Genomic DNA, 26,789 nt, shown 5'->3' on the forward strand with positions numbered 1-26,789 from the left:
AGATGTAGAAACTCCTCCTGAATTTGCCAAAGGATTCATGGTTGATTTAGGGCAAGTCGCTTTGTATTCGCTTGTTCCTCCTCCTGTAAAATGGGGGAATCAAAATGTTGATTCTTAAAGCATTATACTTTAAAAATCACTAATGAGAAAGGCGTGATAACAACCAAGTGGCAATGTTATTTTTAAATCAAGAAAGAACTTTCCCTCACCTTCTCAAGACGCTTTTTTTTTTTTTTTTCTTTGCTAGAGGAAGGCTTTCCCTAATGGGATTTGAGAGCTACAAACCTCATCAGCATCAATAACAGAATAACGCGTGGATGGGAAATGTACTCAGTGTGCAGAGGGGAGAGCTGCTGCTAAGTGCATGGTAATTAAGGTGGCTGTGTGCTCTGCAGATCACTGCCTTCTGTAGGATGGCTCAAACTTCAAACTGGTCCTATTGTTTGTATGGCCTCTGTACTGGCAGCTCATATCGGCAGGGTTTGGGAAGGCGTTTGCTCCTTTGTCACTGCAGGGCGGGTGCTGGTCTCAGGGGTCACCTGCTTTTTGTGCTCAGTCACGGTGGGGACCTTGGAAATCCATCTCCTGCCCTGCAAATGATACCTGGAATCTCCCACCTTTTAAAGTCAGTTCGGCTTTACTTTTGGTCAGATGCATCAAATTTTCCCCTTCTGCCCTTTTATCCTCTTCCGAAGCATGGTGTTGTTGACACACTTGTATCTGCAGTCTTCACTGTTGGTGCTCCCCGAACCCCCCGAGGAGAGCTGCTCCGCACGCCGGGTTTTGGGGGGCTAGGAGCGCGCGGCCGGGCGCCGAGAGGAGCAGAGGGGAGGGAAGGGAAGGGAAGGATGCTGCAGGGAGGATGCTGCGGGTAGCGGAGCCCCTCGTTGCTTAGCGACAGCCTCCCGAGATGGAGGCCGCGATGGAGGCTGCCCTGCACGATGGAGGCTGCCCTGCACATCCCGCCCGTCCTCCCTGCTGGTGGGCACCGGCGGCTCTCCAGGGGACTGAATTTTTTAGGCGGGTGTCTCTCGCATGGTCACGCTGAGAGCTGGGGTGGGAGCCCAGGGTGCGGGACGTGCTGGTGCCTTGCTCGCGCCACGCTAGCAGCGAGATGCTGCACAGCACATGTACAGCACCATCGCCACGTCAGCTCTTCTGTTTCTGGTTATCTACACGAGGAAGCAGATAGCTGGTGGAGATGGCAGCTGTGATGGGGCTTATTAAGAGCTGCGAGACAGAAGCAATCCCAAGAAGCCCTGTTTCCATGTGGGCTCTTCTCCGGTGTCTCTGGTTTCATCTGTTCCCTTCTAACCCTGCTCACACGGACTGGAGTTTCAGCTCCTGCCGGAGGGCCATGCCCACTTGAACAACCGAACGCCGTGTGCTACATCTCTATTTCTCGCCCCGTGATGCGTGCCAGTGACAAGGTGCTGTGAGCAGTAAAGGAGAAGCCAAGTCATACCCTCGGAGCCATGAATTGTGAGATGCACAAGGGCTCTTCACTAATTCGAGTGTGTTAGCAGTGATGGAAGTTGCTGCTCTGTATCGTGTTTGAATTCCCTGTTGCATTTCAAAATTGAGCGCAGGCAGCAAGTGGAAAACTTTGCATGAATGCCCCTTTCTCACGTCTCTGACTGGCAAGGCCTTGTTCCAGGCAGGAAGAAAACAGATCCTGCAAACCAACCAGCCTTTGGGCTCTGTTCTGAGGAACCTGAAATGCTGACAGGTTTCTGTACTGGAGAACTAAGCAGTGAGCACAGGTCAGTTCCCAGGGGCTGAGGAAGGGAAGGTGGTGGCAGAGGCCCTCTTTAGCACCGCTTGGATGGGGAGAAAGAAACAAAGTCCTCTAAAAATACTGGAAAGAGAAACAAAACATGCAAAAACTTGCACCACATGCTTTGGGTTAGGTGAGAGCAGGAGGAGGAGGTGATGGTGCCTCTCTGCGGCATCTTCCTCCGCAGGGGTTATCGCCCCCCAGCTCTGCCTGCCTCAGGCCTTACACGATGTGCTTGGAGAAGAGGAGCACAGTTTCCGAGGACAAGAGGAGCACAGTTCCCTTCTGCACATGTTCTCCTCTCCGCAGCTGGCTGCTTTTGCTCCCTCCTGAGCTTTAATTGTCTACCTCCTGGTGGAGTGCTCGCTCGGAACTTCTTCCTCAGTGGCAAGTGAGACCAACCCAGCAGAAGTGCTACTCCTGGGCTCTGGGAGCAGCTCGAATGAATGAATGCACTGATTTGTTTGTTCCTTCTTGTATCGTATGGTGCCAGCTGAGGTACCCAGGAGCTGTCGTGTGTCAGTCTGTAAGCCTGCCTTGCCATTAGCATTGCTCTTGCTCTCTGTTTCTTGCTTCCATGTTCATCTCCCAGAGGAAAATGGGATGGAAATGAGAATGGAATCCGGGTTTCCTTTTTCAAAATAAAATAAACCTTAGGGGCTTCCTATTGAAATGTGATGGGATTGGGCTCCTATCTCTTACCCTTTGAAAATCCCAGCTGGAATTATTTAATGTCAAAGCAAGGAATTTCCCAGTGTGAAATTCGTTGCTGGCTAAGGGTGCGCTGGGGATTAGGGAGGCATCGCTGTGCCAGGGCAGCGCTGCTGTCACCGCGGGACACCTCGCGCACACAAAGGGACGTTGCTGGTCTGGCCTGCTTCAAAGCCGAGGCTTGGGGATGCGGTTCTTCAATTCCCATTGAAGCTGCGTGCTGTGTGACTGACAGCTGGCTTTGGGAATCAACCAGAGTGGGTAACGCTGTGTGCTGCCTGGAATAACAGGGGGCAGGAAAGAGGTGAGAGCAAACCCCACTTTGCTGGTGTGCTCCTTTGGCAAAGGGGTGCGCCTGCCAGCACCTCCCGGATTTCCTTAAGACCCCTCCGCAGTTGAATGGTGTCGTTCATTACACTGCGTGATAACAGAGTCAGAGCAGGGCATTACGAGGTAGCAATTGCCCAGCGATACAGCAACACGGTCCTTGGGAAAAGTGAAGTTTTGGAGGGTGCCTTTTTGGTTTGAAAGTAGCTGTCTGCATTAAAAACAGGAGCATGTTCAGCCGGTACAGAGGGTAACCACTATGCACTTTTCCCCCTCTGATCAAAGATGGTTATTTTAAGTGGGTGGCAGTGTCTGTGTGTTCGGAGCCTGTAAAGCGCTTGAGCAAGCTGCGGGCTGGTGGCTGGCTGAGCACCACAGGTTGCTGTAACCAGGTGCAGCTTTGTCCCCGTGCCTGTTAGAAATCAGGGGTTTAGGGGGTGGAGGGGCAGAGAAGAGCAACCCCGACGCATTAAGAGAATAGCCTATCTGGCCTCTTTTTCTAAACTGTTGATCTCTTTATAAAAAGAGGATTTGCCTTGCTGTTCTAATAAGAGTTGTAAAATAATGTATGTGTAATTAGAACTTAATAATGATTTGTCTGACTGGATCTACAGCATAAGCTGGTTCAAGTGATTGTGTAACCTTTGCATTGTGTTCATTATCTAATGTTGAAATAACAGCTGGAAGTTGAGAGACTGACATGCAGTTTTAAAATTACAGAGCTTGAAATTGCTGCTGTCTGTAAACATATGAAAATCTATTAATGACCTTTGAGCTCTCTGTCTGAAAAATGTTTTATAACACAGAATACATCAAAATTGCCTGCTATATACTGTGTTTCCCCTTTCTCAGCGATTGCCTAGGATATAAATGAATACCTCACTCCTGACACTGATACCAGAATGTTTGGAGCTATTCTCTGAAGCCCTAAGGATATATGGAAACATTTGGTTGCTTATTGTTTGTTCTAGCAAACCAGTTATAGATTAGCTGCTCGCGAGCACGTGGTGTGCTAAGCCACTCGAGGCAGGAGAACATAGCTGCTGGCGAGACTGACAGCTGCAGTCCTCTGTTGCAAAATACATTTCTCCAGTGACATGTTTGAGGAAGAGCAAGGATGACGAGAGAGGCGCAGATGCGCTGTCCTGGACTTTTTATTAGTGTCGGTGACATTTAGACGTTTAGCGAGGCATTTCTCTTGTGCCAGAAGTCACCTCACTCCGCGTTTGCCCATTAGGTTGAAGTAATATACTATGGGCAGCTGTTTGTAGAGGTGGCTGCCTTCTACATATTTCTTGTTGTTGGATCATTTATATTTCTTCTCATTTGTTTCCCAGCCAAAAGAAACTACCAGAGGACTAATTATTTAATACACATGCTAGACCTCATGACAGCTGAACTGCAAATTGTTGCCTACCACTGAGGGCAACTGCAGAGTTGGTAAAAATGCCTCTAGTGTCATAGTGTTTGAACAGGAATTAATTTATCATGCAGCACCAGGGATTCAGGATATGCCTGGTTTTTCTTCTGGAGACTCGCCCCTCTAGGAGAGCTGGCAGGAGTGGATTTGTGAGCGTTCGTCTCCTTTGTGCAGACTGTGTCAAGCTGCTCGGCTGCAGCCAGCCAGCGTCCGTGCCTCTGTTCTGCCGAGTCCTTGGGAGCGGTGTGCTTCCTCGGGGGTGGTCACAGAGCTCAGGGTGGAGGCAGAACCTCAGAACGTCCACAGCTGCTTGCAGAGTGGATGCGTTTGAGTCTGTCATCCCATGGGAGATTTGTCTGGAGCATTTAATTCCTTACGTGCTGCTGCCTTAAGAGCAGTACATTTTTCATGGCTACGTTTTAGAAGTGTGCACTAAAAGCGAGTGGAGACTACACGTGTAGCTGAGTTAGGAATCCCAGAAAATAAATGAAAGCTTTGCATTTCTTTAGTGTGAATTACTGAAAAAAACAGGCCTGAGATTCTTGAATTCATGACCAACCTACCTAAGGGTAGAGCTACTGTTTCTAAGCCCCAAGCTGTTCGTTCACGTGGTAGCCAGTTCAGTCTTCACGTGGTTGCTAGATACTTTGCACTATGAAGATGAAAACCTCAAACACACAAGTATAGATTGAGGAGACCAATTTAGGCAGCGGCGGTGGTAAATGAGCCGTGAGCCCTGTCCGTCTGCCCACGGTCAGGTTGGTTTAGCTCAGGGAAGCACAACATCCCCCGCACTGCAGTGTTTGAAATGGTTGTGTTATCTCTTTTTGTTCCTAATTTTAGGGAGCTGGTATTTCTAAGTATTCTTGCCCATAGGGACAAATAGGCTGGAGATATCTTTTACTCAATGGTGCCTTCCTGCTTTTTCTGATAAGTTTAACTGAAAATTGGTGCAGGTAAAACATCCATCTGCTGTACCAGTCCGGGCTGGTAGGACCCTGGTGCCTTCTCCTTTGGCAGCTTGGGGCCAGCTGGTGCGGCTGGAGGCTCGGGGTTGTGCTGCCTTCCTGGTAGGGCTGGAAATGAACGCTGAACCAGCCACATCTGGCTGCAGCAAGGAGCGGCTGCTCAAGTCCTGATTCTGTCACTCAGTGGGAGTGGTTTGACTTCGATAGCAGTGCCTGTTCCCATAATCCGGGCAGAGGGGGGAATTAATTCAGATTAAGTGTTTATATTGTGCTCTTTAAACAAGCTCGCGACTGCTGCCTGTCAGCAGCATGGGCCCCCAGCAGTGCTTCTGAGTATTTGCACCTGAGTGCAATACTCTGAGTATTTTCCCCCAAACGCCAGACCAGGATCGCATGCTGCCACCCCGATTGCTCCCCTTGGGAGGATGCTCGCAGAGGTGACGGCAGGCTGCAGGAGCGGCGCTTCTCGTGCGCTCGGTCTGCAGGAGGCACGCTCTCCCCGGCGATGCCGCTGGAATCAGCTCAAGTAGGTGCTGTCAGATAAGCACAAGCTCTTTTCCAAATCCTTCATACGCTGCGTAAACCGGGCTGGCTGAGCTCACAGTCCTGGCTGAAAGCAGCTTCAGCCTAAATGCACTTTTATCTGCTGCGGAAGCTGGGCAGGTTGGCCTTGCAGAGCATGAACAGCAGTGCCTTTCAGCACTCCTGCAGGCTGTGAAAGCTGGGCAGGCTGGGCTTGCAATATGCCTCATTTCAGCTACCTGAAAATGGTGCCCCAGCTTCCCTTCAATCATTTAAGCTCCCTTGCTCTCTGACACACTTTCCGCTGACAGTAATTCTGTGAGCACTCGTCGGGCATTTACTGCCATCACTAGAGGAAATACTGATGGCTTAAAATGGGATCATTTCCTTTCTGATGGACAGCAAGCACCTGTGGGAGTTTTAATAGCTGTACAGTATGTCTGTTAGCAGGTAGTGGGGAAGATGTGTGCAATTCTCTGCAGTGAGGCACCCACAGGCTCCAAAGAGGAAATTGGAGGAGAAGGAAGAACGCGAAAGCTTGCTGCCTGGTGCACTTGCAGACTGTGGCTTAAAACAGTAGATTTTGTTTATCTATCTCCCCTGTGGGTGATGGTGAAGAAAGGTTTATACTGAAAACATGGACAGCCATATGTTCACATTCATGCAGATTTCCTTGACCTCTTCCTACAGATGAGGTATTTGCTGTGTGCCTTCCTTCTTCTGTTGTTCCCATAAATTGCTGTTAAACACCACTTCCAGAATGGTTCTGCAAGCGGGCAAAGCTTTGTGAACGCATAGTGGCTTGAAATGCATTTAGAAGTAGAATGACATTGACCTTCCTTTCTGTAATTTTTGGCTTGAAGTAACGTTTGTCCAAGGTACCTTATTTGGTACAGTGTCTTCAAGGTCTAGCAGCAAAGGTCTTAATTCCTGCGAGACAATAACAAGTGGTCATTTAGCAGAGTGCCGGCAGATTGCTCTTCAGCTCTTCACAGGTGACAGGAACGCAGCCGCTGGTAATAAATTTGACTGTTTCAATTACACCGAGTTTATTGGTTCATCCGCTTTTATTTTAAAGTTAAATCATGTATCATAAACCTGCAAACCAGTGGCAACTTCAAATGTCTTAACATTTCCAAAGCTGTCTTGTCAGAAAGCCATCTTATTCTTGAGCTAAACACTTGACAGGGTCAGAGCAAATGTGATGCGTTTTAAAAAGCAAGACCCAAACTCATCTGGAATGTGTCAGCTAGGAAGGGAGAATTGCAGTCTAAGGTTAAACAAGCAAGGATTTCATTTGCAATCATTTTAATTGATATTGATTGTGTTGCTTGAATGTAGGGTCAAAGCAAGAGAGTCACTTCAAACCTAGACGTGTTTTTGCTTTAAAAAAAAAAAAAAAGCTGCAGTGGCTTTGGCTGAAAGGCTTGGGGCTTGAGTTACATTTTCAGTGAAGCTCGCAGTGGGGGAGAAGAGAGGGTGGGAAAGTAAAACAAACAAGCGTGTGTTATGTTACAGGAAAAGTGAGAGCTTCCCCCTCCGGGAAAGCTGCAGCCTCGCGGCCGGGGTGCCAGCAGCCTGCTGCCCCAGCTGCCGGGCCACGCTTCCAGCCAGCAGCCGTGGGCACGCGCCTGCCTCCTGTGCCCCCCTCGGCGGGGCTTTCTGCCCCAGAGCTCGCCAGGCAGAGCTCTCAGACTCCTCTTCTCCCACCGTTTGTGCCTGCTCCTGCTGCTCTTTCAGTCTCCACCTATTTCCTGCCTTTTTCAGCACAGTTTCAGCACAGAGTTCGGTTTCAGTCATCTTGGTGGTCATACCTGCTAGCCGTCTGCTGGTACAGTTACCATTTTCCCATCCCATATCTCTCCCTGTTTTTTTCTTATTCACTTCATTTCATCTGCCTGTTGGCTATTCCTCTTTTCTTGTGCTAGATCCTGATCTTGGAGTGGTTTCTCCTTCTCTGAAGTTCATTTCTTTCCTGAGTCTTTCTCATGTACCTCTCCAGTATTATCTTTCCCTTTAAATTGCTGTCTCTTGTGTCACCTCTATGCAACAAAATGGACGATAGTTTTCTATTAGTAGAGGTATTGTCAGTATCTGTGAAGTACTTTTTCTACTTAGAAGGCAAAAGATTATTAAAGCAGCATTTGCTTCTGTGGTGTTGTTGTACAAACTGGGTACCAGGTCAGTAGGAATATTAAAGAAATCAGCACAACCAACCGGCACCAACAAAAACCCTAATTAAAAGTAAATCTGTTCCAGTTGATCTCTGAGCCACGATCTCTCTCTGAACTGTTAAACAAATGTGTTTGACAGCCCTACTGCTAATTGCATGCTGAAGTTAATATAAGGATAGATGGTGCTCAGATCCTCGGGGGCTTTTCCATTGCAGTTTTGCTGAGAGCAGCGGGAGGCAGAAGCAGGGACAAGTGGGGGCACTCTCAGCGACAGCACTTTCCTTGTATTTCCTGTGCGTGAATCCTTCTCCTGTTTGATGTTCAGCAGGATATTTCATGCTCCCCAACTTAAGGAATAAGTGCTGGAATGAACAGCCTGTGAGGTAGCTGTGGAGAGAGTTGGAGGCTGTTTCCCTTCTGGGAAAACAGCCCATATAATCCTTTAAAGTCAGCAGAGGCAGCCTGGCAACAGAGCAGTGTAACCAGTCCTTGGCTGCCCGTGTGAGGCTTGCAGTGTCCGATGGACCTTGGAGACAGGGGATTGTAACAGACATGGTTTCACACCAGGGCTGCATTTCTAAGTGATGCTTGAGGGCTGAGGGTTGTTATTTTACTAATGGTAGATGTTATTTTTGTCCTCTGCACCCCGCAGCAGCACACTTGAGGTTTTCTTCTAGCTGTGTGGTTTTGTGCTTTTTTTCTCGCTCTTTGTGTTCCTTCTCTCTGAAAGGTATTTACAACCCAAGCCTCCCCCTGCATGCTCTCTGAGATCTCAAATAGCTGTGCAAACTCAGAGGATTAAGGCAGAGCCTGAGCCGGGCTGAGCAAACACGCGGTGATAACTGCAGCCAGCGGGTAGCCGCGGGTGTGAGCTTGCGCCAGGGCCCTCTAGGGCTGGTGGTTATTTCCTGATCAAACAGACGACATGGAGACCACTGTGCAGAAATTGCTTGCTGTGGCACTTGAGGGGTGAGAACAATCTCGTTCCGAAGCCAACAGCCGTGCACCCGCATTATTCATAGCTTTATTTGTAAAGCGAGGGCTGCGCACCTCGCGTCTCGCTGGAGATGGCGGCTGCGTGCCGCTGGCAGAAGCAGCTTGGGGGAAGGAGCCTTCATCTGGTGAGGGATGTCACCAGCTCCACTGCGAGCAGAGGTGCAGTTGTACAACTGTAACTAGCCTGGGCCAAAATAGAAGTGAAAAAGCATTTATCAAGATTTTATTGTGGTAAAAATCTGTCACGGAATCTGGTTGACATGTTTGGGTTGCCAGCCCATGCTGAGGCCTTTCTCGGCGCAGGGAGGAGGTTACCACAGTTAGGTTTTCAGCTGGACGTGGTCTTTGATACTTGTACATCCGAATAAACAAATGGGGTGATAGAGTCTGCGTGCTTCGTGTGGTGACTGCCAGGAAGGAGGCTCTGGGGAAAGGCCCGATCCTTCCCCTGTGCGCAGGCAGCCAGTTGGAGCCATCTGCTCGCAGTCTGGGGCCCAGACAGACGAGGGGCTGCAGATGGAGAGGCTGTAGCCTGCCCTGGAAGGTGTGAGAGAGATTTTGAAGTGAGGACAGGTAGGAGACAGCCCTAGCAGCAGCAAGTAGTAAGGAGCGAAATGGTTTTGTGGATTTTGGAACGAGATTTGGCAATCTCCTTCCTGGAGCTGAGAACAGGGAGCAGGCCCGCATCCACCAGCCCTCCCTGCTGCAGGGGCATACGGGCTCCGAACGCCGGGGGGGCAGCTCTGCCAGAAAGCCTTGGATGGAGGCGGAGTCCTTCTGACCTTGGGCTGTGACCTCAGGCACTGCCTGGGGATCCCCGAGGTTTTATGTGATGTGCAAAGGGCGAAACCAGCTGCAGGTCCATGGTTCTCAGGGGAAGGCTGCAGGGGAGCGGTTTGCCACAAGGCCAGACTCACCTGCGGGCTGGACTCGCTGGATTGAAGTCATCGTGCACCAGTCAGTGTTCACCGCAGCAGCATTCTGTGTATTCTGTATGCGCTTACATTTTCCAAAAATTGCCTATGCACAAGCACATCCAAGAATAGTAAGCTCTTGTGCTAAATGAGGTCCCCAACTTGGAGGTCATAAACTTTAGTAAAAGAGCAACTGCTGGAGGGTTGTTTTAGTAGAGTAAATAAAACAAGGAAACAAAGGAGGCAAGAACAGAGCCCCTGTTAGTCCCCTCCTGCTCTCTGCCTGAGGCTGCAGAGAGGTCTGTGTTTCACTGCAAAGAAACCAGCCCCGCTGTCGCCCTCGGTCAGTAGGCAGCAGCTGAGTTCAGCATCCTGCACTCCCAGAAAAAGTGAAGCCCTGTGAGCGGCATCCTCTGCTGGAGTGGGGAGGAGTGGGACCAGGGAATAATCTCCCTTGTCACAGGGCTGAGAAACTTGGCTTCTTCCCCACGGTGGCCCCAGACGTGCTGCAGAGCCGAGGATGCCTCTCTCCGCCTTCATCCCCTAGGCAAGCAGCAGCCTTGGCTACCGGAGCCTGGGTCTTAATGCAGGGCTGCCTGGGAAGTGCTTGAGATTCTTGAACGCAAGTGGTGTTGCGAGTGAATGCGTTATTTGCTTGGCGGCGATCCAGTTAGGAGTGTACTCCCTGAATTAATTTTGCTAGTAGCTCAGTGATGAGGCAACCTTAAATCTCAAAACAAAATGGGGATAAAAAGCCAAATTTCGAAGTATGGAATTTCATTTCCAGTTTCAGTAAGGGGAAAAATGCAGCTTTCTTGACTAGTTCTGAGGGAAAGTGAGTCTTACAAAACCTGCAGTGAGTGTGCTGTGGGTGGTACTGAGGGAGAACTCCCTGAGGCATGCAGAGGAGTTCAATCCCCATGCGAAGCCAGCTGGAATTAAAACCTAAACTGCCATTTACTGCCTTTGAGAGCAGCTTCAGAAGTGAACATGACAGGTGGGCCAGGACTGCCTGACTTTCTGGTGCTTTCGGGTGGGGACATTGACTTACCACTGCCTCCTTTCTCCCTCAGCGGGGCCCATGCTGCTCTGTGCAGCATCTTCCCTGCGTCTGCCGTCACGTTGCAGCTGCAGCTGGCTTTATGAAGAAGTGCACGTTTTTGGTGACTTCTGTTTCTAATGTTTTGCTGAGTATCAGTTAGCAGATGTCATTTCCATTGCGCTAGTTTCTGATTAGTTACTAAAGCTTAGCATTTTGATTTCTATCTCAGCAGCTTCTCAGCAAATAGGACAGTGTGACCTTCTTTTAGTGGCATCTCAGACTGCTGCTGTAGAGTGTTATCTTAAAACTAAAAACCAAAGCGAGCAACTACATGCTAATTGGTATTCTTCATTTCATCATTCACAGTGAATAATGCCAGACAATCATTTTTTTGCTCTTTCGCTAGTTACGGATTTGGCAAGCTGAGCTGTATTCTGTTGTTCTGCGCCTCTGAGACAGTGCTACTTAATTTAATTTGGGGGTGGGAAGTGGTATCTCTCTGTTTTGTTTCTGTTGTTGTTGTTGTTTCCAACTTGCTGTGTATATGTGTGCTTTAAGAGGAGCTTGCCAGCCTCTCAGAGGACCCCTGCCTGAGGTCTGTAGGGATTGTCTGGCTGCTGGATAATTAATTGTCTTTTGGCCTGGGTTGGAATAGGAAACAACTCTATGTAGTTTATCACTGTGACTCAAGTTCCCATGTCTCTGCTGCCCTAAAAGTGTCAGTGCATCATCTTGCTTCCCAAGGAAGGGCAACTTGAAGCGGTGAGTGATTTGGAGTGCAATCAGCATGTTGCATGCTAAGGCAGTCAATTCACTAATTAAACGAGAGGGGGAGGAAGTAATCTAGAGCAATCAGCAGGGCATTTCATCCCAATTCCCAATTTTCTTTTTTTGTTGGGCTTTAGATTTTGAGAGGCTAGAGAGCTAATGATTTCTGTGAGCTCTGTAGCGGTAGCAAAGGTGTGTTTGTTAATATGAGCGGGTTGTGTTGTGTGCTCCATTCCTGTAGGATACCAATGCTAACGGTGTAATTCAGTCAGGAGGGGGGCGAGACATTTGGAAACATTTCTCGGGCTGATGCTGACATGTTTTGGCATGGTCAGCATTGCTTTTGAAGGTATTTCCTAATCTGATGCAGTTACCTTGCGTAAAAAATTAATTGGTATGGAGTCTGCAAAGCATTCCAGAAGGCTTAATTTTGACCCTTCAGCAGTTAATAAAAGACATAGTGAAAATCTTAACCAGCTGTAATGAACTCACGTCTTAGTGATTTAGTATATTGTTTCTTAAGCTCTTTTTCTGTACCATGTGTTTAGGGGGAGAGGTCGATAAGTTGTCACCGAGAGTTCGGCTTACAGTTCTCAGAGATGCCAGGGACAGCGATAGTAATTCCCTTCTCTGATCTCACTTCCTCGTTTTAATCGCCGTGACATGACAGACCAGCTTTTAACTTGCGTTTAGATTGTATGTTATAGCTCTGATTCAGGGCAGACACTTAACACTTAGAAGTATTCAACCTCTGTTATGTGTATAGATGGCATTGATCTCGGCTTGCTTACTGAATGCGTGTTAGGCTTTAAAAGTGTGTTTCTCCATATGAACACGCTGTGAAACAGAGACTGTCAGGCCCAAGGGGGGTCTGCTATGCTACTTTCTGAGATCAGAAACAAAACGAAATAAAAACCATCCCTCTTTCAGATGAGCGGAGTTAAATGCTGTTCTTCGGGATGCTGATTTGTTTAGGTGCTATTGACATATGGTTCCTGAATTAATCTGAAGCAAACTCATTTTCATAACCAGTTCCAGCATCTCTGAAATTAATCAAACACATAGCCTGCAGAGTGTTCATCCTAATCTAATCTAAAATTACTGTTTGCGTTCTGTGCGCCTAATTATTCATCTTAAGTCATCTCTGGAAAGAACATGCTGTCTTGTTTGTGTTTTTATTTAATATTTATATTGCTTAATGCTTAAGTCATAACGAATTTAAAGGATGTACTATTTTCCTTCTTCGTTGCAGAAGGACATGTCACTAAAGCCTCAGGAGCGGAAGGAGAAATGGGAGAGGCATCCAGGAAAGAAACCTAGAGAATCTGAAAACTGTGTGTCTGCTGAGCCAAGTGAAAATGGCCATAATAATGATGCTGGGAGCTCTGAGAGAGAGGCAGAAAGAGGCAAAGAACGGGTGAAGAAGAAACTCCCTTTGAAGCTAACCAAACAGGTAGGGGAATCGTTTCTCACCTGAAATGACTGCGTCGTGGCCGTGGAAATCTTGTCCTGTTCGTAGGCTGGGGTTGCTAATGTAAAATGGCTTCTCTGGTACTTCTGGTAACCCAGGTGTGCTGGGTGATGTGGGAAGGAAGGAGCAGATCTCCTTTGTATCCTGCAGGTTTGAGAAAGTGTAGTAATTCACACTATAGGTTTGTGGCTCCTAGGCAGATTGTAGCCTTCTTTGGAGAAAACCTGCTTGTTAATGTGCTCGTGGAAGTTGCAAGTGTGAATGTGTCCATCTCATGAATTAAGTTCGTGTGCCCCCAAAGAAGTATCCTGGGAAGGAGGGAATATTCAAGTACTGCAGACGTTGGAAGTCAGTTTAGTGTAAGTTGTGATTTTGGGAGTCTTTTCTCTGTGCCCTTCGAAACGTGATAGAGCATGAATTCAGTAAGAGTTGTGGTGCCGGAGGGGGCGGTTGTACAGACTCCCGTCTTAACCACAGTGTGTGCAGAGCCAGGGAGGTGACAAAGGAGAGGCACGATGGTTGGCAGGCTGTTTATCACTTATTGCTGCTCAGCATGGAGGTTTGCTGGTGACTCAGTGCTCATTCATCAGTTGGAAATCCACCTGGCACAGCAGCCTGTATCTATGAACACTTTTCCAGTTGTCCATTAGCACGGTGCCAAATGGCAGCCAGTGGGAAGATCAGTGTACTTGACCCTCCAGCATTCGTTCCAAGCTGAAAAGTATACTGCAATGAAAAGCTATCTTGAATTCTTTGTGGTGCAGAAAAAAAGCTGTTTAACCCAAGTGCACTTTCTGCTTTGTGAAATCGTTTCTCTCTGTGTCTCTGTCTTCAACAGGAGATTGAATTCACCATTTTTTGGAAGTGTTTTTTCAAAGACTTCCAATATTTTTGGACTTGCAAGGATCAATAAGGTCATCTAACTTGGCCTCCTGTGTAATTTCTCCACCATACACAACCATTTGTGATTAAATTCTAGGATATTCATTCAAAAGGGCTTACCATGTTTTGCATTAGAAGGTCTGTTGGTCAGCTCTTGGCCCTGCTCTTCTAGTGGCTGATTGTTATCATTAAAGAATTAGAAACAGTCCCATTTTCTTCATTTTGATTTAAAGAAAAATAGTGGGAATTAATCACTACAAATAACTTCTGTGCAATTGTTACTACTTCTCTGCCTGTAAACATTTAGGTAGCAAATCATGTAACTGTGCGCTTCTAGTAAAATATTTGCTGTGTTTATTTTCCTTTTAGCTCCCCAAAGTGATACCAAATGTTTTGTTTTTAGAAAAGATGTCAGTGTATATAGAGCTAAAGCATATCAAATTTCTTGTTTGCTTCTTCTAGTAGTCAAGTGATTGGGTTTCAGTTCCCCCCTCTGGTTACAGGTGTAATGTGTTTGTGCACAAATAAGCAGTCTGTGCAAATTAAAATATCTCTTTATTATGGGTAAATAGATGCATACTTTAGTTTCAGTGAAAGCTTGAGCAACTGGGACCCTCTCTTGACATCAGAATCCACAAATGGTGGATTATTTCACCAGAAGGCCCTGGCTCTGATAGAAATATTTAGAAGCAATATTGCTTTATGGTGTTCCTAGGTGCTAGGATTGTGACACTGCACTCCATCAGTTCCTCTGACTTCTGCCTCTGTGAAGCAGTTGTTGTGTCAATTTTTTTTATTTACCTGAAAAAGCCCAAACATCAATCCAGCACCCCCTTGTGAAGTATACATGAGGCTGTCTCACCTTGCAGTGCTGGTTCATGGAGTAACCCTACAAATGCTCATGTTGATGCAGCTGAGCCGTACGGTGCGGGTGTGGGAACACGGAGCTCCACAGGAGGTCATTAGCCCTCAATTGCCTTCAAAATTTCTGTGACATGAAAGCTTGGCTTCAGTAAATACTGTCTTTCTAAGGGTTAGAGAGTTGTTCCTTCCAGTCTAAACTTAAACTGCAAGGAGTTTGGTGCGTTTCAGGTTTTTGCTGTGGGTATGTCAGGTCAGGGTCTTCCTGGAGCCAGGGTGAGCTGGCTCCTCAGCCTGCTGCATGGGAGGAAAAGGCTGTTAATATTGACATTTTCTACATGAAATATAAAAGTGAATTTCAGTAGTTGTGGCCAGTAGGGATTTCCTGACACTTCCCTACAAACCCTTGGGACAGCAGGGTTGGGTACACATGCCAAATTCCAGTTTCTGTAATTATATTCTACAGCCTCAGTTTACCAAGCATTTGGATTCCTTGTATTTCTGCTCTGAAAAATGAGAACGTTGCTGTGTGTTTCTTCTGGCTAGTGTTTGGCTGCCTTTGGTGATTAGACAGGATATTTGCTGCCACATTCATGAAACTCTGAACTCACTTTTCTTTCCCCCATTGTTTAATTCCCCCCCCCCCAATGATATAAGTAACAAACTCCAAAAAGGACGAGGAGCTTGCACAAAGAGTATAAAATAAAACCTGTGATGACTCACTCATTAATATACCGCACCTTTTCAAACAAGTCACACTTAGAATTCATCTTTTATTGAAAAGGGAGCTTTTGAAATACCTTGTATTATCCTAGCTGATATAGTTGTGAAAGCCATACAAGTTTTCAGGCCTGTAAGGTTGATGAAAGCAGCAAAATCCAAGGTGGATAAACAAAGCTTTTCTTAGTTCAACCTAATTATGCAAATGATATAAGCAACCTAAATATTTTTTTTAATAACCACAAACTTCACACCTAGAATTCTGGTGTTTCCTGCCAAACTGTCTAGACAAATTGGCTGTAATATTAAGTTCCCTGGAATTTGGGGGAATTTTTGCATCTCAGGGTTATTAAACATAGGTTTATACCTAATTTGGAAAGCTTACTGTAATTAATGCTAATTATATTGAGACGTTGCTTAGAAATTGCTGATCAATTTGCAGCTTTCCTTATACTCTCATCCCTTCTCTTCACAATGCTACTGAATTGTCATCTTTCCTGAGCAGCCTCCTCTAATAAATCAAATTGGGCATTATAATTATGGCATTCTGCTAAGCCTTGTACGGAGGTGCAAAGTGGTAAGCTGCTTTGAGTGCCAGGTTGTCTGCTTTGTTTAGAAAATCAGATTAACGCTTCGCTCCTTTTGACAAAACATCCAGTTTCCTGCGTGCTCCTGAACTTGCTCCCGAGGTTCTCGTGTACCTCGGGGTGTGGGCAGAGGGTTGTGGGATTTAACCTGCCCTCCCCAGCCTGTTACTGCAACCGTGCATAAAAATCCTTCAAGCACATTAATTCCCTGCTGTAGGCAAGCAGGGGGAACAAAGGGCGTTTCATGTAGGTGTGGGTCCTTTGGCCAAGACGTGTCAGGATCTGGGGCTGTTCTCCGCGTGTGTGCTGGAGAAGGTGCTGACTTGGAACTGCTGCTCTCAGATAGGAAGCACCAAAACCACTCGCAGTCATCAGGTGTGTGTCAAGAAACAAGAAAGCGTTTAAAGAAGTGTCATTTTAGAATGGCCAGATGCCTGTGGTAGCACTGCCCTGTTTGAAAGCGTGTTGCCTCCACCCTGCGAACGTTTGTGGGTGATTGCTTTTCTTAAAAGCCACGTCCGAGTGCAACCCAGTTGGCAGTGGAAGGGAGCCCCGCTGCAGCTGCAGGGGAGAGGAGCCCGCTGCCTGTCCGAGGGGTTCCTCTGTGGTTGGGTGGATAATTCGTGTGGATGAGGTAAGGGCTGGGAGATGGGGGCCTCGCAGTTCCAGCTGTGCCTCCTCGTGCTGTCTGCATCATTCTTGTAGTTCTCCGAGTCCCCCTTTGAGCTTTACATCTGCTTTGAGCTTTACATCTGCCTTTCATCTAGCTGAGCTCTTTGCTGCCTTTGGTTTTGAGTTACCTTTTGGAGTTGCTGATGCTGCTGAACGGACAGGGTCGGCCTGCCTGTCGGGTGACCTCCTTTTTCCCCCGGCCTTCAGGACCCGCTGCTGCCCTGCGTGGTGGCTGGAAGTGGACTGGCCTCCTTCTGAAGAGCTGGTGCTAGTGGAAGGAGTTGCTGATGCTTCAAGTTAGCTTAACCTCAGCTCTGTGGTTAGTCAGCTCAGGAGCCTCGTAGCGTACTGAATGTGATTAGATGTTAAATGTGGTTTAATAGCACTCTGTGCTGCAAATAGTCATATGTCATGAAGATGACTGTCTTACACCTCCTCCTTCCTTTTCGCACCCACTGTTTAGGTCACCCAAGATGAGGAAGAGTCTCAAAGAAGCAGATGAGAACAGGGTGCTGTAGCACGTATTTAGTGCTCATAAATAGCGTGCTGGCTTTGGAGCATGGGAGGAAAGGGCAAGACAGCTAATGCTGTCATCTTGCTCTGGAGGTGTGACATCTCCGTGACTTCAGAAGAGCTTCCTAGGGGTGGGAAAGCGGAGCTAATTCCTGTGTCTCATTCACTCCCAGCCTTTGTCAGGCTGCTGAGCGTTGCTGATGATTAATGTATGTTGTTGCTGGGGTTCTTGCTGGACTGGAACTACTAAATTACATTAACATGTTTGATTACCTATTCATGTGATTTCTCCGTGGTGCTCTTCAGCTTGTTACCCAACGTTCACTGGAGAATATACACCCCCAGAACACCACCGCTCGGGGTTACTTCTGAGCTGAGCTGAAGGTGATACATGCCAAATCATTTTCCATCCAGGATGGATGTTTCTGCTGATGTCCAGGTGAAAACCAAGAGCTTGCCTTCAAACCAGTTACGTGCCCGTGGCTCCGTTCTGTGTGGTGGTACTGACAGGCTATGGGACTCTTCCCAAGATAGAGAGAAACAGTCGAGAACTGTGTCTGGCTGCCGGGATACCTGACCTGGCATAATTCCTTCAGCATCACACTGCTCGTGCTGACGGGTGGGCAGTAGGAACACGTAGCTGTTTGGTTTTTATTTGCTTTTTTTTTTTTTTCAGATAATGATAAACGGCAATGCTGAAACTTGGATGAGTTTTTGAAGCCACTGGTGGGCTGGAGGCAGTGTTTGCTTAGTGATGTGGGAGATGAGGGGCTGAAATAGGCGTTTTTCAGCTGAGGCTCAGCACCCACGTAGGAGAATGAGTCCAGAAGCAAAACCCTGGAGTCTTTGTAGGCCAGGGGAGGGCGGTGGATACTCCTGGCCTTCTGTCTCACTGTAGCACTTGGAAGCTGAATTGCACCTACTAGGGCCTGAATATAATAGTATCTTATTGTTACTTTAAATATCTCAGGCTATTAAAAGCAAGTGAGTGCTAGAGAGCTAAAAAAAAAAAAAAAAAAAGAAAAAAAGGTGCCTTTAATGTGGGTTTTGGGGATTGGTTTGCTTTGTGCTTTTCTGGTGTTTGCATTTCACTGCTTTTGAATGCTGAAATTATACAAGCCAGTTTCTTTTTGTTTCTAATTGAAGTTACCGTTTCTGTTAGCAGATATTGTTACTTAAATGGTCTTTGAAACTAAACAAGGGAGCAAAAGGGGGAACAAAAATGTCCATTTTCTTTTAATCAGGAAAACATTGCTTCATGCATTGCTTCAGAACAGGATCCATTTCTACCTCTGTAAGTACAAGCACGTACAATTTGGACATACCAGCTCTGTACCAATGAGTTTAAGCAAGCACTCACGATTGCTGGCAGAGTTGGGCTGGCACTCGCTGTCTGCTTGGGGTCAGTTCTGGGGTGCAGCGCGGTGTGCTGCTCCAGGTCATCATGGCACTTCCCGCAGCGTGCTGGCCTGCAGCGAGTGAGCAGCCCGGCTGGCTGCAGAGCTCCTCGCCAGGCTGCAGTGCCGGGGGGCTGCCCCGGGGGGTCGGGGAGCTCCTTGTTTCCGTCTGAGCACGGGGCAGGCACAGATGGCCTTCCCCTGCTCTCCTGCGCTAATCTGCAGGCGCGGAGACTTCACAGCTGCCTGGGAAACCACTGGGGAGTAACGGTGCAAGCACTGAAATGGGCAATACAGTATTTAGTCATTAGGTTTGCTAATCCAAGGCCTAAAATCAGCCTCATTTCCATCAATAGCAATCTGTTTGCACTGTCAGGAACTAATTTAAAAATCTGCTTTAAGTCCTGGTTAGGCACTTGGTATTCTGTTTTCTGCATCAAAGTACAAGGGAAGCAGTGGGCATAGCACAGCAGCGGCAGGAGGAGGAAAAATCCTTTGTAAATAAATAGTGGGTGTTTATATCCCAAATGAAACCCTGCTATTACAAAGGAGTGCTGTTGTTTTTACTAAATTCATCCAAGAATTTGCAGAGATTCTTCAAGTCACTGCAGAGCCCACTTTGCAAAAGGAGAACTTTGTGGTGTGCTTTGTTTGCTCGGTGGCCCTTCAAAGTGCTGTACGAGCCATAGGCATTTTAGTGTGGTGTTACAGCTGTGGCACAGGTAACTTCAGTCATCACTGGGTTGTCCCCATTCTTTGAGATGTAGCACGGCTTCCTTAACAGATGTCTAACGCACTGTGCTTCGGGGTGAATCGTGCAAAACAGTGCCATAAAACCCCTGGGAACTGCAGCAGGGGAAGGCCTGTGCTTAAGCTGGAAAATGTATTTCAAAACCCTGCGCAGTTCTGGTAATGAAACATAAATTGTGGAGACAATGTTTGTTAGAACTGGGGGTGGGGGAGGTGCAACCCAACTGGTTTTTAGAACAAAACCAAAGCATGAAGCAGAAGCACATGCTGGATTTCATTACACTGCAGTTGCTGCTTTCTGAACAGTGATGTTGAAGCAAGTTGGGGCTGCTGCAAGCTTTGTAGTGAGGGGAACGTGGCTTTCTGTTACCCCCAGTGCTGCAGCAAAATGCTTGTTCACTCGTCTGGACCAGCAGGTGCCCGTTTGCAGCTGTCCCTCCCTTCGCAACCCCGTTGCTCCACGTGCCCGTTTGTTGGACTCTGCAAGTCCTCCTGGAGGGGCTCAGTGCCCGCGAGCACGCTTGGCAGTGGGTTGTGCCCAGGCTGCTGTGTTGTTTGTCCCTGCTCATGCTCTTCTCCAAAATTCCCCTGCCTGTCCCCGTTCACCTCTACCACTGAGCGACATTTGGGCGGCAGCAATGTGTTCATGCCTCCAGATGGCCGCTGGCGCTTTTCACATGTGTTGGAGCTGGTCTGGAGAGCGCGGTGATTAACGCGCTGATGCTGCCAGCACCGCCGCTCCGTTCGGGCTCCTGACGCCACCTCTAGCGGAGCCAAAGCGCAGCGGCTCGGGGTGCCTGCCATCTGCACGTCAGTTCCCATCCGAGGAGGTCGATAACTGCAGCCATGGTGGCGCGTGGCCTGGCGGAGCTCAGCCGTGCGGAGCCTGCAGGGGCAGCTCCTGAGCCCTGCGTTCTGCAGGGAGCTGCGCGGAGCACTTCTCCGCTCCCAGGGCTCGCCCCAGCCCCACAGGGGAGAGCTGACCTGATATTCCTGGTGCTTTCGGAGCCGAAGGACAGGAAGTTCAAGTGACAGGAAAATGGTGAAGCGTGCTGCTACGGTGCAAGAAAGTTATGTTGTAGGCATGTGGAGAATGAAAGTGGTTGTAACTCTGTGCTGAAACGCTTGCAGGCCACCTTTACCTTCTCTGTCTACAGCTGGAGGACTGATGAGGACCTCAGATAGGCCACGCGTGCTTAAATACTGCCTCAGCCTCAGAATAAGGGAAAATAAAGCAAGCCTCTCTTCTCGCTGATGTTCTCTAAGTAGCTGTGAGTGGGTAGCATTACAGTGGCTCCTTTTGAAAGGAGGAAATAAAAGGGAAATTTCATCGCTAACAACTTACGTGGCATCAGACTATGTAAAAGGTTGTTGGTGGTCATTGGTTACGTTGTTATAAAAGAAGAGCTAAATGGTTTGTAATTTAGAGAAGGGGATTTAATTACACAAAGTAATTTACAGGAAGCTATAACCACTTGTATCTTTTTCTCTGAGTTTAATTGGCTGACACAATGCACAATGTCCTCTTTCTGTATCCTCTCTTCTTATTTTTGGGAGGTTTTATTTGTGTCTGCTATTGGAGAAGAGAGGAGCCGCTCTGAGAGCACTGCTGGTGGATCTCGTGGCTTGAGCAAACAGAAAGGAGCACAGCAACAGGGCTGTTTGAGAGGAGCTCTTTCTCTGGCTAGTGCTGGTGTGTGTGCTGTTTGAAGAAATTCTGAGCTTTGGATGGAGGCTGGAGGTTTTTCTTGATAATTTTGTGGTGGTGGGGTAGGGCACGGTCCAGGTGTCCTGTGAGCTGGGCAGGGCCCTTTCCCCGGGCCTCAGGTAGTTGCTGCAGAACAGGCGAGGACCTAGAAGCAGCTGAAGCAACCGTGGCTTCTGCTCATGTTGTTTTTCTGGTTTGGGCATGAACTGTCTGAAGAGTTACTCAATCTTGACGTAACCACTGGCTGCCTAACTTTGTGCTCGCTGAAGAGCTTGGCATCTGTTATTTAATTGTAGCCTCTGGTCTGGGGCTTGCACCACAGGTCTGCAGTAAAATGCATGTCTCCAAACGGCAGCAGGTAGGGTTCCTTGGTCCCTCAACTTCGACTTGGTTCCTGGACTGATCATCCTGTGGTTTTTGGGAGACGCTCTATAATACATGTATTGTCGTGAGTGAGAACTAAGCATAGACGAAGTATTCTTCCTCTAATGTGCTTATAACCATAAACCACTTGTCCTGCTCCAGTCTAAACCTAAGGAACAAATAGGAAAATGGTACCCCAATATTATTGATGGTGGAGGCAGAATTACATTTCTTTTAAATGGGATACTGTTACTTCAAATGCACAGAACTTGTCGTTGGGTACTGCTGTCCATGGATCTCCATTCCTGCAAAAGGTGGCTGGCAGCAGTGCGTCAGGAGCGGCAGCAGAACGGCTTTGGCAATTGTTGGACTTTGCCTGAAGTCATTTCATGGCGCTGGTCCAGCTCTCTTGGCTTTCCTTGTGGAAGCGTATCAAAGATGACGCTGTTTTCCACCTCGCAGTTGCTCCTGCCTCAGACTGCAGCCCCGGGCAGTGTTACCACATCCCTCAGCCTCTCTTTGCCGTGCGGATTCTTAAGGGAGCAGATTTTCATACTGCTGCCTGATGGGTGGTTTACGTGAGCTGCTGAGAATACACGCAGCTTGAGTAAGTGTGTCTTTGGTTTCAAGACATCTCCTAGGTAAAATAAGCACTTTTTTTTTTTCCTTTATGCGTTCAAGCAGTTAGCTATTCAGGTGACTGCCATTGCACTGTTTATTTGGCAAAGCCAGTATATGAAACCCACAGTATTTTCTCCACTATTTTGTCTGAAAAGATGAATTAAATAAAGCCAGCAGAGGTTTGTGGTAGATTTAAAACTCTTCCAAGGTTACTGCTTGAGGAACTCCTAAGAAGCAGATATGTACGTATTTTGTTAATTCAAGAATTGAAATATGCCATGCCTGTATGTAGTTTTTTTCAGGAATTAGCATTGTAAATTTATTCTCAATTTCTTCTGAAGTTGAGCCTTGAAGTTAATTTTTTTCAAAAAAGAATAAAAACTCCTAGCAAGGAGAATTTCAACTTTTAAATATAAGAATTAGACACAAACTTTTATTATTGCTATATGCAAAAGCTTTTTTTTTTTTTTTTTTCTCTCTCGTAACTTCCTCTCAGTTTTGTTTCTTTGCAGTTGGAGCTGTTCAGGTTACCAAGCAAAATATTACTTGGGATTTTGAAACTCAGTGTTTAAAGTCAATTATGTAAATACATGCAGGTTATTTAATTTAAAAACAAATCTTTCAGCTTCACCTTTCCTTCCACATTTCACTTTTGCCTGGTTAAAAGCTTTGATTTATGCACTAGGGAAAGGTGCACAGGCTCGGTTCTTCCTTCAGCTGCTGCAAATCCAGTGCGAGTTAAAGCTGAAGAGTAGTAACAGGTTTCATTTTGCACTGTTTCCTCTTACGGCACTTCTTGACTCATTGTCACAGAATAGTAAGAACAAGGGAAAAACCTTTTCCAGGGAAACCTTAACCACTGGAATAATATTGCTAAAAGAATCCAGGGACAAAGTAATGGATCAAGTTGTGGATGCTGTCCAGCACAGCTAGAATAACAGCGTGCTGATGAATAGCCTTCCAGTGTTGTAATATTGCAGGCTCTTGGAAGGTGGTGCTGGAGCTCATAAAGTTGTCTTTCTGCTGGTTCTCAAAACTTCTGAGTGGCTGTAGGGCAATCTTTTGTAATTTAACATGACGTTTATTGGCTGTAGTGTCAGTCATAGGTATCGTTTTGGAGTTAGTCTCTCAGTCGTTTAATGTGGAAGATGGAGATGGTTCAGCTGGTCAGGTAGGTCTGCTGTGGAGTACATCTGCAGTTTTAGTTAGGGGGAGAAAAGTATTTTCCAGTTAGTTTTCAGCTGATATGGAGCAACTTCAGTGTGTAACTTCAGTTGATGCGAAGGAACGCAGCCATATTACAAGTGTTGCCTGAATTGAGATTTTTTAACTTGTTCCTCATTTGTGCGTCTGTTATTTTTCTTCCAGGTGCATGCTGCCAAAACCAGTAATATAAAAATAAAGTTATTCTTTGCTTACCGCATAGGAAATAATCTGTACAGGAAAGAACAAAGCCTGTATCCACAAAACCTGCACCCCATTCTTAAAAGGCAAATTCAGCATTTCCCCAGCACACGTCCCCACTCTCCAGTGAGCAGTATGACCCACGCCGTTACTGGGGGACGTGGTGGGATGGCTGCATGCCATTTTACATTGCTTCCGCATTTTCATCTCTTGCTTTCCTTGTGACTGGCTCATTTTGTTCATAAAGCAGCTCGTAATTGAGTGTTTGACAAAGAAGTGTTTACAAGCAGTGTTTCTTGTGCATAACTGCCTAGCTGAGGGGAATAACAATTTGGGTCTGAATTTCAGCCCTCCTTTGTCACTGTCGTATCATCATCGGTGGCGGTGCTGTCTGTGCTTAAAGGGAAAGACAGATTAAAATTGTTTCAGGGTATGTCACAGGAGCAGGGAGCACATGCTCTGTGAAGCATGTTGCGACTTTCTGGTGGCCCATACTCATCCCTTGTTCTTGTGTTGGTTTTGGATACCACCCAGGTGTGTGCTAAATTAAACTTCTGGGGTTTTAGAGTAGAGTTTGCTCATTCAGATGGAGCTTTGTTCCAGCCATAGGAAATGTAAAGATTGGAGCTTTGTCAGGTTTTAAGCCTTCTCTCGCCACTGTGTAGAGTAAGATGCTCTAGGCTCTAGCTGTCCTAATCTGGGAATGTGGCTGGAGTTCAGGCCCCATGAGTTGAAACCTGCAGTACAGACGGCCTGTGTTATCAAAATAAAAGTCTTAGTTAGCTATCGCTCGGAAAGAAAAGGACTGTAGGATCAAGCTTTTGAGTTCAGGCAGCGTGTGGGTGTTGCAACTGTCTGTGCCAAAACCCTCCTGCAAATTATGCCAACTGGGCAGGGTGTGGAGGGAACAGAAGCAATGAAGTTATGCATGAGTAAGGAACAGCTCAGTCTTTATTTAGACCCATTATAGGTCATTTGCAAAGGCTACTCTTTCTTCTGGAGGGGAATCTTTTAAAGGGGCTGCTCATTCTGTGTTTGCAGGAATTACCATGTTTAATCAGAAGTGATGGGAATTGGTGCGCAGCAAATAAGCAGAGACAATCCCGAGAGTCGTCTTGTAATAGCTGGAGGCACGCGGAGCTGCGGGGCTTTGCAGGGCCGTTCCCATTAACAGCAGCGCGAGCCTGTGACTAAACCCGCACGTAGGGCTGCGAGTAAATCACAACATATGAAACAAAAGTCATGCAGTCAGGCGTGAGTAAGACTGGTACTCAACCACTTTGGCCAATGGATTAACTCCTTCCCTGCTGTCTGAGCGCAAACAGGATGCGATTTCTGTAGTAAGGCGGCTAGTGCCAAGGCTGCTTTTCTCAGTACAGTCATTACTTAATGGTAGACACTGATCTGTTGAGGAGAACTAGATAATCAGTCAGAGCTTTACTGACAAGCTAGGGGTAGGTTAACGTGATGGCTGAACTGGTTAGAGCATCTCTGAATTGGTGTTACTGCTTATCAGAGTCCTTTGACCCTAGCAATGTGCTGAACGGTTAAATCCTTATTTAAAAAATGCCACGCAACAACCACATCCAGAGTATCTTTTATTTGTCCTCACACAAAATAGCTTTGCAGGTGTTTTGTTAAGATGTCTTCACAATTCCCTTAGCCTTGCTCTGAATCATCCTCATGCAGTGAGTAGTTTGGTAAACAGACGGTGTGTTTTTCTCTGCATGTACAGACGCTGGTCTCTTACACTTAGTCCTTTGCTGCTAGATGTTCTCTCCCTCTTTACCTGACTTGTCAAGAGCAGAGGGAGAAGAAAAAAGTCTTTGTGGCTTTTTTTTTTTCCTTACCTTCCAGTGAAGCAAAGGAATAAAGGGATTCAAACTCTTCCCCTTACCCCCCCCCCGCCACTCTACCCACAGCAGCAGCACCAGGGACCTCTAGTAAATTGATCAAGGGACACGTTTGACCCTAGGGCTGCTTGTTAGAGAACATTGTTACGGGCACATAATAGCAGATGTAATAAAGAGTCTACATTGTCCCAGAGAAGAAGGGGGGAAAAAAAAAACAACACAACAGTAGGTTGTGTGCTTTATTTGTGCTCTATAGTAGGAACTGAAATGTTGTCTGACAACCTTGGGTCACCTCAAATAGGTGTAAGCCTAAGGCAAAGCCAAAGGCAGAAGAGTTGCAGAATAAGTTGTATGCAATCTTGACAAATAGCTCGTAACTGTTTATTGAAACTGAGAGAGTAGGAAAGAATAGGGTTTAAGAAAAGTTATTTCAATTGCAAAATGAAAAAATAAAAGCATAGAAACAGCCATGTGAGTGAGATATGTCAAGTAATAACAGTGATGTAGATCCTGGAGGCTCAACATTTTTGTTCTCCCTGCCTTCAGCTGCAAGGGAAGCATTCATCCATGCTCGGTTTCTGGTCACAAAGAGCTTAGAACAGCAGCTGCTGGGGTTCCCTGAGGGGCATCCCATGGGTGAGGGCTGGATTAGGAGGGTGCCAAAGTGGGAACTCTCAAAGATTTGTGCAAGTCCGATTGGTAAGAGCCACCTATGAAAAAAAAACATTGCTCTCTACTACTCACAACTTCTAAGCACATACATCCTTACAAGAAACTGCCACGACCATAAGGATTCAAGTAGTTGAGAGCCTAAATCCCAGAGATTTCTTGATATGGTGTCCTCCTCTGTCACTTAAGTATTTACATAAATCCTGGTTACCTGTTTTCTCTTATCTCCATTTCTGTGTTCTTGTGCCTCTCGCTAGAATAAATGTGTTCGTTCTATTTTAATAGATTCAGGCAAATAAAATGTGCAAGCTTTTGCAAGATGTATGCTGTGCTCCATTAATGGGACTCAAAATAGGATTTCTGATCATTTGAGAGGTTTCCTTGTGTGGTATCACTGAAGGGTTATTTATTTATTTTGGCAGACTGTCTTTAACTTGCATTGGTAATGACAGGAATTTCTACAGCTTCAGCTGTACTCATTTGCAGAATGTGGAAAACTGGGACTGTTTTGTACTTATTCAGCAGCCCGTGTGACTTGCATTGATCAGATATTTCCTGTAGTTTAAGGACCTACTGAGATGTATCTGCTAAAACAGCATAGTGTGAGAATATTTATTAGTCCTTGTGTGGAACAAAGGCTGTTAGTACAGCTACGCGGTTGAGAGCCCTTAATCCATAGAACCACAGGATGTCCTGCGT

At 46.7% G+C, this 26,789-nt stretch overlaps 1 protein-coding gene across 18 annotated transcripts in view; it reads left to right on the plus strand.

Annotated features, from left to right (window-relative positions):
* Positions 1-26,789, plus strand: part of FBRSL1 (fibrosin like 1) — a 515,953-nt gene that overhangs the window by 124,527 nt on the left and 364,637 nt on the right. For all 18 annotated transcript variants that reach the window (XM_084538835.1, XM_084538855.1, XM_084538854.1 and 15 more), the window contains exon 2: positions 12,872-13,072. In XM_084538835.1, coding sequence (XP_084394961.1) covers positions 12,872-13,072 — 201 coding nt within the window. The remainder of the gene's footprint in view (positions 1-12,871; positions 13,073-26,789) is intronic.

This window comes from Aythya ferina, assembly GCF_964211825.1.
Source record: "Aythya ferina genome assembly, chromosome: 17".
Lineage (NCBI taxonomy): Eukaryota > Metazoa > Chordata > Aves > Anseriformes > Anatidae > Aythya > Aythya ferina.